This window comes from Anastrepha obliqua, chromosome 1 (assembly GCF_027943255.1).
Source record: "Anastrepha obliqua isolate idAnaObli1 chromosome 1, idAnaObli1_1.0, whole genome shotgun sequence".
In the NCBI taxonomy this organism is placed as follows: domain Eukaryota; kingdom Metazoa; phylum Arthropoda; class Insecta; order Diptera; family Tephritidae; genus Anastrepha; species Anastrepha obliqua.
The window spans coordinates 114,843,734-114,858,459 of NC_072892.1; the positions used below are offsets into that span (position 1 = coordinate 114,843,734).

At 36.7% G+C, this 14,726-nt stretch overlaps 2 protein-coding genes across 3 annotated transcripts in view; both read left to right on the forward strand.

Annotated features, from left to right (window-relative positions):
- Positions 1–10,608, forward strand: part of LOC129236756 (uncharacterized) — a 137,030-nt gene extending 126,422 nt beyond the window's left edge. The window contains exons 3-4 of the mRNA XM_054870956.1: positions 9,448–10,503; positions 10,598–10,608. Coding sequence (XP_054726931.1) covers positions 9,448–10,503; positions 10,598–10,608 — 1,067 coding nt within the window. The remainder of the gene's footprint in view (positions 1–9,447; positions 10,504–10,597) is intronic.
- A 732-nt stretch (positions 10,609–11,340) lies between these two features.
- On the forward strand, positions 11,341–13,739 carry LOC129235738 (uncharacterized). Of its 2 annotated transcripts, none has more exons than XM_054869748.1 (2): positions 11,341–12,123; positions 12,289–13,739. In XM_054869748.1, exons 1-2 carry the CDS (start codon positions 11,427–11,429, stop codon positions 13,533–13,535), a joined length of 1,944 nt encoding a protein of 647 aa, XP_054725723.1. In that variant the 5' UTR covers positions 11,341–11,426; the 3' UTR covers positions 13,536–13,739. The 2 variants fall into 2 exon arrangements, with proteins under 2 accessions (XP_054725723.1, XP_054725722.1); XM_054869747.1 differs by having other exon boundaries at positions 11,343–11,949; positions 12,034–13,739.
- Positions 13,740–14,726: the final 987 nt, after the last annotated feature.

Here is a 14,726-nt window from a genome sequence, read left to right on the forward strand (position 1 = left end):
GGAGCTTTTTCATGGCAGAAATACACTCGGAGGTTTGCCATTGCCTGCCGAGGGGCGACCGCTATTAGAAAAATGTTTTTATTAATTTTGGTGTTTCTCCGAGATTCGAACCTACGTTCTCTCTGTGAATTCCGAATGGTAGTCACGCACCAACCCATTCGGCTTCGGCGGCCGCTATTAGTTTGAATTAATTTTCCATAAAAATATAGCGTATTCTTTAACAAATGCCAAATGAATCAGAGTGCCCAACTTTGTATGAAATGCAGAAAAATTTATCAGAATTGCGACATTTTGTAATCAGAAGTTTTAGACAATTTTTGTGTTTGTAGTCAATTGTTTTATTTTACGAGTACAACGTGAAAGTTTAAAATATCTCAAAATTCTCGCTAATTTTAGACAACTTCTTTTGCTTGCGGAATTGCAATTTTCCTCCATATAAAAAATGTTTTTCATGGCAGTAATTCACTCAGTGTCTTTCTGTTGCCTCCCGTAGGGCGACCACTATTTCTATAAAGTGATGTTTCATGTAATGGGCTTCGATCCCGAACCAACCGAATAATAATCGTAAAGATACCCGCTGGGTTTGTATGAGAACATAAATATCAACCAGGTGACCGGCTCCTTGCCCAGTTATTAAAGCATTTTGTACAAGGTCTTCAGTTTTTCTAAATATCTATCTATTTCCAGGTTTAAGTGTAATAAGTAAAAAGTCTTGTAAACAATTTTATTCAATATTTAATACAAATATTTATTCGATTACCTAGTAGCTAGTGTGCTAATTAAGTTAGGGTTGTATATATCCTCTATGAGTAATAATTTATTCGACACTTAAAATTTGGGTATAGATTTTTTAAGTAAAATATTTTCGGTTCTTTTTAACCATTTTATAATTTTCTTTAATTCTTTAGTATAAAATACAGTTTTGAAATAAAATTTGTGTGAAAAAAATACATTTTTGATTTTAATTTTTGCGAGATCATTTCTTCTTCATTTTTGAAAAACACAATACCACAAATTTGCATACAGCAGGTGCGCTGGGTGCCCCATTACTTTTCAATACGTGAAACACTGTTTGGGCTAGACCAAATTGACTTTGGAAAAAGTTTGTAAGATTTCCAAACGTTATTCAAGCGTAAAGCGCTTTATTTCGTTGTGTGGGTATATCAAATTTACTTCCTATCAAGATTTCCAGCGAAAAAGAGCTGTCACTATCCAAATAATATACGATTAAAAAAAGAAAAATTATATGCAGCATCCTGTAGTCTTTTGAAGTGAAATATCTTAGATTATTTTTAACATCTTACAGTTTTTTAGAATTAAAATTTTCTATTGAAAGAAAGTTTTTTTTTTAATTTTAATTTTTTTTCTTCTAAATTTTATATTGTATTAAAAGAAAATTTTTTTATTATATTTTTGTTTTTTTTAATTTTAGCAAACAAAAATTCATAGACATTAAATTTTTGTTTGCTAAAATTTTTATATTTATTAAAAATTAAAACTTTTTTTAATTTCTTAGAATTCATATTTTATATCGAAGCATTTTTTTATTATTTTTTTTTTGTATTTTTTTTTTTTTGAAAAAAAAATTTAATTTATATGTTTTTGTTAAAAATTAAAAAAAAATTCTTTTAATTTATTAGAATTCATATTTTATATTGAAATAATTTTTTTTTTAATATTTATTTTTTGTTCAAAATTTTTGGAAAAAAAATTCTTTTATTTATTTTTTTGTTAAAAATTTTTGAAAACAATTCTTTTGTTAACTTTTCTGGTTTGTTTAATAATCTCTTAAAGTTTTGTAGTGGGATTCCCTTAACGTTCTGAGCTATATTCAAATACGTACAACACATCTCCAGTGTAAAATACGATGTTTCTGCTTACTAATGCACGGACGTGACATACGAATACCTATGTTACTGGTGCTTCGCTAGTTGTACTGATTGTTTTAAAATTACAAAACAAAAAAAACTTTTTTTTCAAAAATTTTTACCAAAAAAATAAAAATTTAAAAAATATATTTAAAATATTTTAAAAATAAAAATACAAAATAAATTTTTTTTGGTGAAAATTTCTGATTTTTTTTTAGTTTCTGTTTTTTTGTTCAAAATTTTTGATAACAAAAGTTTTTTAATTTTATGTTTAAAAAAAACAAATTGGAAACATTTTTAGATTTTTTGTTTTTTATATTTATGGAAGCTACTACTATGCTCAGCCATCTCCGCAGGTTCCTTATGTGGGAATCCTACACATTGTAAGTTATATTCAAATACATACTATACATACAGCAAATCAGTGAAAAATACGACTAACTACCCATATAATACTCTGCTCTGCAAACGGTCATTTGTCACATGAATGGGCAGACGATGTGATAGATATTCCTAGCGGAAGTTGTATGCATCTTAAAAAAATACCCGTTACATTCATACACATAACAATCGACATCGTGTATCATTTGCATAAGAGCTTCAAGCGGAAAAGCGTTAGAAATGCTGGAAAAGAGCGTACAATAGAAGGCAGCATTAAAGTAGACAGCGAAAGAATTGCAACTACCCTGCCCACTAAAGGAAATAAACCACTGCGAAGACGTCACGAACTACACACCACGACAGACAGTCCATCAAATCAACTCGACCGGCGCGTTCAAGCCGATGATGTTGAACACCATATTTGCACTCATTTGTACATACGTATGCATGCATATACAATGGCAGAGTGCGTGCATGCATCTAGATTGAAAGTCTGCGGCTTGGGCTTGTCACATTGCTTTGCTCAATTTGGCATTTCTGTTCCCGAAGCTTTTGTCTGTTTTGATAGGTGAATGCTGCTATTTAGCTGTCAGTGTGGGTGAATATAGCAGACTTGCATATATTTCATGTATGTATGTATGTCTAGTAGTGGCATGCCACAAATGCTTGCATGCATATTCATTGATAACGGTGTGGTTGGGTTTATTTTAAAATTCATTATTCATTGTGTCGCTTCGTCGCGTTTTCGTTGATTTTTCGTTTGTGTGCTAACTGGACACTGGGAATTTCCCAATGAACAGACTTGGCCTCAGTCGCAGCTACTAACTGGTTGATCGGTATATTGGTTTTGTTTTAACTGAGCCTTTCCAAAGCGTTATTAATGGACGGGGCACAGGCCAGCGACCTCTCTAAAGCTGCCAAAACCCAGTATAGACCGTCGAAGCGACGCGATATGGCGCGGGTATGCGGTTGATCGTTTTAATTTAATATAAGTACATACATACGTACATACTCATACTCGCACTACAATTGAAAGGCTGCTAGTACTATAGTAGCGTCTCAAAGACGGCTTTGCGGCATATTGGCAATCGCAAGTGAAGTGTTAAATTTATGCTTAGCCCAGTATTTTTAATCCGATTTTGTGAGTGTTTTTGCTTTTTTTTTTGTGTGTTTTGTTTGAATTATGCGGCAATGCTTTGTTTCACCCAGTTGGTTATATGGTGCGAGGCTTTTAACAAGTCTGCGCCGCACATTTTAAACTGTCGAAGAGTTTTCGTTAGCATTGGTGCCACACAAATCCACTTGTTTACAAATTTAATAATCATGAAATACTATCAGCGTCATACTCACCTAAACACTGCTGGTTCCCGTCGTCTCAGTTGCCAATGGATGCATTCGGTCTCATATGCTAGCAAATCTGCTTACACATCCCTATTTGCCTTTGTCTAGCCAACTTGCGCATTATATTAGACCGTCATGCATAGAGCTTTAAACCCTCACCAACACCAGCACAGCGCTGCGATCCGCGACCCGCGACTTGCGGCAGCAGCATTGTCGCCAACATCACCATTTCTCCACCATTGTAACACTTGAATATGCCGCACTTTTGTGACTGTGGTGCACTTTCCGTCGCTTTGACTGCGACACTACAATGGCCACAGGCACCTCAACGCCACACACACACACTCCCAAACAAGCATGCATCTCTCCACAATAAGAGCCTTTGCCTTCCTCCTTGATGACAGTTCTGCTGCTGCTGCGGCAGCCTGCTTAACTCAGCATCTGCATATGCTTTGTTGGTTGACTTGCTCTGTTGTGCTGCGTTGTGGTCTGGTGTTGGTTAGGTGTTGGCATGTGGTTCGCTGTCGCATTGTGACACCTTGTTTAGTTTATGGCATTTTCATATGCGCAAACTCGCATTCATATTAGTTTAGCTCGCGTTTTGCTTTAAAGTTTGCTCTTTTTTCCTCTTCCTCTGCTTCTTTTTCATTTGTTTTTATTTTTCAAAAAATTTCATTTTGCATGCAGTTGCGCCAAATCTAATGTGTCTGCTTCGCCAACGAACCCAGGTTTGTTGTGGAAATACTCAAAGCACAGGAATGGAGATGGCGTGATAAATGTTCGTCTGCAAGTTGACAAGTGCCCCAAAAGGTGGGTTGACAAAGTTCTCAGTTGGCGGTTGAAGAGTTTTAGGTTTTTAACGAAATTAAAGAAAATTAAATGCGCAAAATTTCGACGCCAAAAAAACTAAAGAAAGAAGTGGTTGACTTTATTAGCAGCCGCGTAAGAATAAGCAGTATTTGTGCACAATATTGGCAATTTCCAAGTCAATTGCTACTTTGAAAGAGACGAAAAAGCAACGCTGATGAAACTGTATAGCTTCTTTACAGTTCCATATCAAGTGATCCAAATATCTAGAGCATTGTTGTCTACTTTTGAGCATAATAATAATAGTAATAAAGGGTCTTTCAAAAGGAACGCCTAGATGCCAGTAGTAAATAATTCCTAGATGGAACCTTTTTGTTATGTCATCTTTGACATTTATCAAGTAGACAGTCGTAGGTTATACAACCACCTCTCTGCAAACAACAACTGGATATAGATGAACTTGTTGAGGGGATACTGCCGGAACACTATCTCACTCCATCCTACGCGGCCAAACTGAAGCTGATGCAGAACGAAGTCAACGCGAGAGGAACTCTGGAGTACCTACTCTGCCACTGCCCTGGACTTAGTAAAAACGAATTAGGTAACTGCTTCGGTTCTGCAGCATTTTCAGTCTAAGAAAGCGTGGCAGATCAAAGAAATAATCAGCCTACTTAAATTATCTAAACTGAAATTTTAAAGTTTTTAAAATCTCCATACAAACACTTGGTATCACTATGGATCAATTTCAGGTCTATGTGCGATCTATAGGATCAGCCAAGCCCAACCTAATATAAGAGCATTATAACGTGACTCGTGAAATTCGCGATTTTTTTTATGGAAATAATCGTCCGAATGAGTCGACAATTCAAAGACTGGTGCAAACATTTCGGGAAACTGGTTCTGAGAAGGATAGAAAAAGGACTGGTAGACCCAAAAGTGGACGTTCTGTTAAGAACATTGCCGCTGTAGCGCAAAGTGCTGCTGAACAATCTTCAATCGGTACCTCGACGTTCTCAACCAGTAATCATTCATAAACCGACTCTTTGGCGGATTTTACCTGAACGGTGGACATTTAAATTATGCAGTCTTTCTCTTGCAATTGTTAAGAGCCGTATTTTTAATAAAAATAGTGAAACCTTAAATATGTCAAATTGTACATGTTTTATTTTAAAACAACATCTAGCGGTCTTTTGAAATACCCTTTATTATTAAAAGTAAGCTGAAAAAAACGTTGGAAAAATAAGATATTTATTTGTTCAGTGTTAAAATTTTTGGGTATGGAGTTGGGTAAAGTAAAATATTTTCGGTTCTTCTTAACACGAAGCATTTTTTTTTCTTATTATTTTCATTAATAGCTGAGAATATACCCAGTAATTCCTTAGATATTTATAGTGGGATTCCATTAATTTTCCGAGTTATATTCAAATACGGACAGCGAACCACTAGTTTAAAATACGATGTCTCTGCAATACTTCGATCGATTTGTAAACGGATTTATTATAAAAGAACGTATGAACGTGCTTCACTGGAGCTTTAACATTGATTTTCTCAAAAATTGCAGAAAAATATCGTTCTAAAATTTCGACACCGAAAATAAATTTTACTTCCAAACAAATTTTCTAAAAAAACCGAAGATATTTATCTTTAGAAAACTCTAACCCAAAATTTTCAACACTGAATAAAGCTCAACTTTTTTTGAGTATAGAAGAACTATATTCAAATCTAGAATGAAAGCCATATTCAAAATTCTTGGATAACTTGCCATGGAATCGCGGATATATAAAATCTTTAAGCGATGCTCTTGTATGTAAAGGAGACCCTGCGCAATAAAGCAGAATAATTTAAGGTTAACTGACTGCAAATATGAATTTTCCGCATACATTTCTATTATGCCCGGAGACATTTCTAATAATATAAAAATGTAGAAAGAGAGCGATTTATGTCTATTTTACAATACTCTTTGCAAGAAAGTTATGTTTCTGGTCCGCAGTAATATCTTGTACCAGGTTTGACACAGCGAGAAAGTAAGTTAACCTCGTTCGACGATTAGGAAGGCACAATTGTAAAACAAAGTCTTCAGCTCTTATACTACAAATTTTGGTGTACTCTCCAAGGCCGTCAGCCACAGCAATGGAGACCTTGCTCCTTACTACATCCCAAATGGGCCCAGTTTGCACGAGACGCTCAGCAAACTGCCTAATTCTTCTCAATCCATGTGACTCATGTAATTTATTGGCATGATCCAGCGCTTTTGGTGAACAACCAAAAGATTACATGGTAGAACCATACAAAAATTGGAAGGAATCCTAGATCACCGTCCACCGGCTCAGCTCAATAGGAAAAAGTTAATCAAGTAGGCATTACTCATTCTTGGCTAATTTTCTCAAGCGGTGGAGTTTAAACACTTTTACTGGGGTCCTTTTAGAACAATATGGTTAAGATAACATTCTAGTAAAATCATAGTTAGATAGAGCGCTTTCAAAAAATATAAAACAAGTTTTGTAGATTGCCTGTATGACGCCACAACGCTAATTGTCTCTATTTAAAATATAAAACTTCACATCCTCCCAATAGGCAGGATTTTCTCTATAGCCCAAGATTGGAGTGATGCTATTTCAAATAAAATAGTAAAAAATGTTTACACGTCGCAGTGGGAGTACCTCTTTACTCCACACCTGCATGAATATGTATTATAATAAATAACATTACTTCGCTCAAAGCTTTTTATTTACTTACCCGACTGTTCTAATAAAAGGTGTTTATGGACATGTGAATCGAATCAAAACATTATTTTAATAATAAAGAAATTTAGTGGTGATAAATATTTTTATTAAAGACACCGGTATGTTACACCTCAGCAGTTGTGCGATGGAGTTGGTTTTGCTGTTAGACAGCATCATGCTGGTACTTAATAAACATTCCTTTTTAGTATTTTTGCATGCTTTGACATGTACCCGGTAAGAAAAAGGGCCATTGCGGAACTAGTATTCTATAGATGATAACTGCTTTCAGCTGCGATTGACTTCACTTGGAAATTAATGGTAATTTGGTCGATTTCGTGTGAAGTACGTTTATTTTGGAACAACAAATACGTAAATAGTTATTCTAAAAGGGGAGTTTTTTATAGTTTAGCTGCACTTTAGATATTTTTTAGATCAATAGCATAATAAATATGCAATTATTATGTAAGCAAGTAAATTAATTCTCATTGGTCTTAGGTTCAGACACTCAAACTGGAACGAAACGCAAAGAGCTTTTCAATGTTGCTGTTTTGCTTTAAAAGGCATTTTGCTTGCAACATTTCATATGCTTCATAAGAAATTAAAAATCACAAGAATCCCGTATTGTTAGCAAATAGTACCGGGCCCTTCGAGACTTAAAAAATACCAGTGTGCCAATAAAGCAATAACACTCTCTTTTGGAAAATTGACAAATTTTCATTAAATAACTGGAGATCTTCTGAATCCTGAATCTTTCTATGTTTCATTATGTACACATGTTCATGTCACATACGATGAAATTATCTCCTCTACGAGATGTTGTAATATGTGAGCTAGGTTTAATATTGAACCGCAGCTAACTTATGTTAGCTGCAATAAACTTTCCTTTTCTTTTGGATGTCAACAGGTGTAGTCATACTTTTTAACATAAGCAAATTATTAAGGAAGTAATTTCCAGATACAAAAAAATCAAAATAAAAATAAAAATTAGCAATAAAACATTTTTTGGCGCCCGAGCAGGGACAGTCGGTCCAGTTTTTAAGTTGAACACCAGAATCAACCTAATATTATTTAAATTTTCTTAATAATTTTGTCTAATATGGATCAGGTAAATGTACTTACAGAAATTCAAACGCATTTGCTGTGCGAGCTGACGAAGCTTAAAGAAAAGGCACATGGGCTGCGTCCGGAAACGCTGTCTCAGGGGTATATTAGGGTGATTAGTGAAAGAGTAGATCATTTATATACATCCTTTATAAAAAACCATGAACAAATAATTAGGTCTATAAAGGATGAGGGCGTGTGTGTTGATGAAATTCCATACGTGACTAGTGCAACTTTTGATAGCTTCGAAGACTTATATTTCACCTTTAAAGGGTTTTTGTATGATTCTATGCCAGCCTGCTCTACAGCTTCACCGGTGGCATTGAACAGTACATTTGTGGCTCCTTCCCATCGAAATGATACATTTTACAGTGACGCTAAATTACCGAAAATCTCCGTACCAAATTTCTCGGGTGATTATTTGGAATGGTTTTCCTTTCGTGATCTTTATACTTCTCTTGTGCATAATAACAGTGCACTCAGTAAAATTCAGAAAATGTATTATTTAAAAAATTGTGTCACTGGAGAAGCTGCACGTCTTATCAAACATATTTTCGCAACCGAAGCAAACTATGATCTTGCTTGGAAAACATTAGAGGATAGATTCCATAATAAGCGTGGTATTGTTGACACATGGTTAAAAAAGTTATTCGCGATACCAAAGTGCATTGTAGCTTCGCACTCAGCAATTCGAACACTTTTGGACACTACTAAAGAATGTATTGCTTCATTAACCAACCTTAATGTCTCAACCACAAATTGGGACCCCCTTATAGTCCATTTGACCATTCAGAAGCTAGATTCTGAGACGAGAAAGGATTGGGAAAAGTCATTACAGGCCTCCAGAGAGCTTCCTACTTTGGAACAACTCATTAGGTTTTTGGAGACATGCTTTCGTACTTTGGAAACTCTCAATGTAGACAATACTCAAAAACTTAAGTCGGCGAATATTCCTCAACGCCAACTGGTACGAAATTTCAACATAACAAACTCAAGCAAAAGTGAAAACTCTATTTCTTGCTTATGTTGTAAGAAATCGCATCGCCTCTTTAAGTGCTGGGTATTTAGGGCTTATACGCCCACAGAAAGAAAACAATTTGTTACTCGTAATTCGTTATGTCGCAACTGTCTTTTTCCTGGACATTCGGCAAGCGATTGCACTTCTAATCATACGTGCAGCGTATGTAATCGCAAACATCATACTTTATTACATGAAGTTTTTTCAGACTCACAACCTGCTGAGTCAGTCACTCCATCTCGTACTAAGCAGATACAAGGGCTCCATGTAACTGCTCCTTTCTCTTCGCAGGAGTGCAAACGTGAAGTTCTACTTGCAACTATTATTTTAAAAATCGACACGCCTAATGGTGCTGTATCCGCACGAGCCTTATTAGATCAAGGATCTCAAGGCACATTCGTTACAGAGCAATTTATACAATTATATAAATTACCATGCCGTTCCACTTCTTTACAAGTGCGTGGGGTAAACACGCAGCAGAAAAATTGTGTAAAGAAATTAGCGTATCTTAAACTGTATTCCTGCGTAGAATACGATTATACACTACATGCAAAGGCATATGTCTTACCCAAGTTTCGTTCATATCTGCCACAACAGAGTTTTATTCCATTACAGCTTAGTTCTGATATTTCAAATATTCCTCTAGCGGATCCTGAATATTTCAAATCACGTTCCATAGATCTTATCTTGGGCGCTGATGTATATGGTTTTCTAATGAAAGACGCTCAAATAAAAACTGATAGTGGACTTATTTACCAAAATACTCATTTTGGATGGGTTATCTCCGGACCAATGTCAACATCGGTTAATATTGAAACAATAAATACACATCTTTGTCATATAGATGATCAGCTTAAGCGTTTTTGGGAGCAAGAAGAATTGCCAAACATAAGACCGCAATCTGCTGAAGATATAGCCACTGAACAACACTTCATTTCTACACACTTAAGGGATAACACGGGTCGATATATTGTATCGCTTCCTTTCCGAGCTGAGCTTAATGGGAAACCAGTACCAGAGTTTCATAATTCTCATTTAGGTGCTTTAATTAGACTAAAGAATATGGAGCGGGTGTTTGCCAGAAACCCAAACTTCCAAATTGCTTACCTAAAGTTTATGAGAGAGTATCAAGATTTAGGGCATATGGAGTTGGTTGGAGAATACCCCAAAAATCTTACTCCGCTTTCATATTATTTGCCACACCATGGCGTAGAAAAGCTTAGTAGCACAACCACAAAGCTGCGCGTTGTATTTGATGGTTCGAGTAAGTACCAAAATAATCGATCACTTAACGAGGAACTGGTGGCCGGACCTGTATTACATTCCGATTTACACCAAATAATACTTCGTTGGCGTAGGCATAAAATAGCTATGTGCTCTGACATAGAAAAAATGTTTAGGCAAATTGTTGTAAACCCTGATCACCAACGTTTTCAAAATATTCTCTGGAGAGAATCTGTAAAGGATCCTATAAAAATATATAAATTAAAAACTGTAACCTATGGTACAACTTCCGCTCCCTTTCTTTCTATCAGGACATTACAACAGCTTGCAAAGGATGAGTCTGATACCTACGCACTAGCCTCAGAAGTATTGTTACGCGACATTTATGTCGATGACGTTATAACTGGGGCAGACAGTCTTTCCGAGGCTTTTCATCTGCAACAAGAATTATGTGCACTACTAAAGGCTGGAGGATTTTGTTTGAGGAAATGGTCTTCAAATTGCGCTGATCTTCTTCAATCAATCCCTAAAGAAATGAAAGAATTTTCTACTGCAGTATCACTTAGTGATGCAGATTTCATTAAATCTTTAGGATTACAATGGCATCCAGTGGGTGACTACTTTTCGTTCGTTGTTTCTTTCCCAATACCTGATAAAACTACCAAACGAAGTTTATTATCTGATGCGTCAAAATTATTTGACCCTCTTGGATGGTTAGCACCAACAACCATAATAGCTAAAATTATGTTTCAAAAGTTGTGGCGTCTTGGTATTAGTTGGGATGATGAGCTTCCTAATTGTATAAAAAGCGAATGGCTCGAGTATCGCAAAGCGCTTCCTTGTTTAGAAAATATTAAAATTGACAGGTTTATAGGCACTTCAAAATCCAGGCGATGCTGTTTACATGGTTTTTGTGATGCATCGCAAGTTGCTTATGCAGCCGTGGTTTACTCGAGAACAATTATGGAAAATGGAGAAGTAGTTGTGCAACTGCTTCAGAGTAAGACAAGGGTGGCTCCCGTAAAATTACTCACAATACCTAAGCTGGAGCTCTGCGCATCTCATTTACTTGCCCAACTGGTAGATAAGGTAGTGAAATCTTTGCAGGGGTGTGTTGAAAATATTGCTTTGTGGAGCGATAGTACGACAGTTTTAGCGTGGATTAGAGCGGAGCCGATTCGTTGGACAGTGTTTGTAGCAAACCGCGTAGCAGAGATTCAGCGTCTTACAAACGTCAGCCAGTGGCGATATATTCCTACATCCGACAACCCCGCAGATTGTGCAACGAAAGGCATTCTACCAGACAATTTATCAATTCATCCTCTCTGGTGGCATGGCCCTGAGTGGCTACTTCAAAACGAGAGTGCATGGCCAAGTGATATTGACTATAGGAAGGAGACCACCCTTGAAAAACGAAAAGTGGTCAACATCTTGCATATCAATTCTTCAAGTTATCCACAAATTTTATACAAATTTTCTACTTTAGGTAAAACAATTTCTGTGACAGCCTATATTTTTCGTTTTTATTACAATGCAACTTCTCAACCTCGGCGCTTTGGAAACCTAACAGCCGCAGAGTTGAAATCGGCATTCAATCGTCTGCTATATTTGTCCCAACGCTACGAATATCATGAAGAAATAAAGCAATTGTTACAAACAGGTGAGCTACAGAAGAGCAATCCGATCAAGAAACTGAACCCTTTCATTTGTGGAGAAGGATTTCTACGCGTAGGAGGAAGGTTACAACTCGCTGATATACCTGAGAATATGAAACATCCCTTTTTGTTATCTAAGAAAAACCCTCTAACTCTACTTTTATTTACAGACGCACATACAAGAACGTTACATGGGGGTATACAACTAATGATAACTTTCATTAGGCGAAATTATTGGATACCAAATGCGCGTAGAATTGCGGAAACTGTATTAAAGCGTTGTTTGGTATGCTTTAGATATACAGCGAAAGTAGCAGAACAACTTATGGGACAAATTCCAGCGGTTCGATTGACTCCAGCGCGACCATTCTTACATAGCGGCGTCGATTTTGCTGGTCCAATTGATGTACGCCAATCGTCTCTTCGTAATGCTAGAACATCAAAGGGGTATATTTGTATATTTCTATGTATGGTATCAAAGGCAGTCCACTTGGAATGTGTCTCCAGTTTATCTACTGAGGCCTTTATCGCAGCTTTTCGGCGCTTCATTTCACGTAGAGGAAAATGTACGCAACTATACTCAGATTGTGGGACAAACTTCGTTGGTGCCAGCAGTCTACTGCACACCATGCATCAGCGCAACACAGCATCAATACCGGAAGACCTCAGAGCATGTTTTGCTAGCGAAGGCACAACTTGGAATTTTATTCCGCCAGCCTCTCCACACTTCGGTGGTTTATGGGAAGCTGGGGTAAAATCCACAAAATTTCACCTTAAGCGTGTCTTGCAAGACCGCGTTTTGAATTTCGAAGAGTTGACTACACTTTTATATCAAATAGAAGCTTGCCTGAATTCGCGTCCTCTTTGTCCGCTCAATGAAGATGAGGAAAACTGCGACGCACTTACACCAGGACATTTTTTAATTGGAGAACCAACTCTTAATATTCCTGATGAAAACTTACTTGATTTCGCTACTTCTGGATTAAGTCGGTGGCGTATGGTTGAACGCTTAAAACAACACTTTTGGCGTCGCTGGTATTCGGAGTATCTCAGTCGATTACAAAGCCGTCCGAAATGGACCACTACTCGTATCAATGCTAAAATCGGCGACCTAGTTCTGATGTATGACGAAAGATGTCCACCTGGCAGGTGGCCTTTAGCGCGCATAGTTGAAATGCATCCAGGACCTGATGGACTAACCCGAGTAGTCACTTTGAAATGTAAAGGAAAATTTTTCAAGAGACCTATTCGTAAAATTTGTTTTCTACCTAACGTGAACCCTTCCAAATTAACGGAAGATAGGATTGTTGAAGGCAGCAACGATACGGCTGTGAGTCGGGGCACAGCCATTCAACCTGGCGATAAACCAATTACCTCCAACGGCTCTGCTGGAAACAATTCTAATTTCTCCGTTTAGTGAAGTACTGTCGTCCTTGGGCCCGGGAATGTTCATGTCACATACGATGAAATTATCTCCTCTACGAGATGTTGTAATATGTGAGCTAGGTTTAATATTGAACCGCAGCTAACTTATGTTAGCTGCAATAAACTTTCCTTTTCTTTTGGATGTCAACAGGTGTAGTCATACTTTTTAACATAAGCAAATTATTAAGGAAGTAATTTCCAGATACAAAAAAATCAAAATAAAAATAAAAATTAGTAATAAAACAACACATTTGCAGAGCATTCTTCATTATCTAACAGCTGCTAAAGAAGTTTCCTTGTAGGGCCCTGAACATAGTGGTCAAATGAACAATAGTCTAGTTAGTTTGTTAGGTTGCCACATCTCTGATTAACATTCCTACCAAAACTTTGTCGCCGTTGCTTGGCCATCTGGAGTAAATCTACTTCTGCACCTCTTCGATTTTCTACAGTTTTAAAAATGGATTTGAATTTGCAGCAACGAGTTTGTATTAAATTTAGCGTTAAAAATGGATTCAATGATGCGAAAACCTTAGAAATATTGGAAAACTGTTTTGGTGATGAAACTCTAAAGAAAAGAGCCATTTACGAGAGCATGCACACTTGAGAAGAGATCGTGAGTCCGTTGAGGATGGCGAACGTATTGGCAGGCCGTCGACATCGACAACTGTTGAAAACGTTAAAAAAGTAAAAGAAAAGTTTATGAATATTCGCAAATTAGCCATTAGAGAGCTGGCAGAGGAATTGAACAGTTGGTTTAAACAGCTGACGCACGTTTCGTGTTTTGTTTCATTATCAAACATCAGTTTGGTCTATAATTTAACCACGACTCATCTTACAAACGAACAACGCTTGCAAATCATTGAATTTTATTATAAAATTGCGTGTTCTGTTAAGAAAGTTTATCGCGCGCTTCTTTCATTTTTTGGTCAGTTTAATCGACCCACTGAAGCGGCTATTCGAGTTATTGTGACTAAATTTAGAACCAAATTTACACTATTGGACATCAAATCACCAACACGCTTTCGTAGAGTGCGAACTGAAGAAAATATCGCAGCTGTATGGCCAGTGTCAATGATGACCATCAATTATCGACTCATCGCCGTTCGCAGCAATTGTGCCTCTGTTACTCAACAACGTGGAAAATTTTGCGAAAGGATTTAGATGTGAATCCTTTCAAAATACA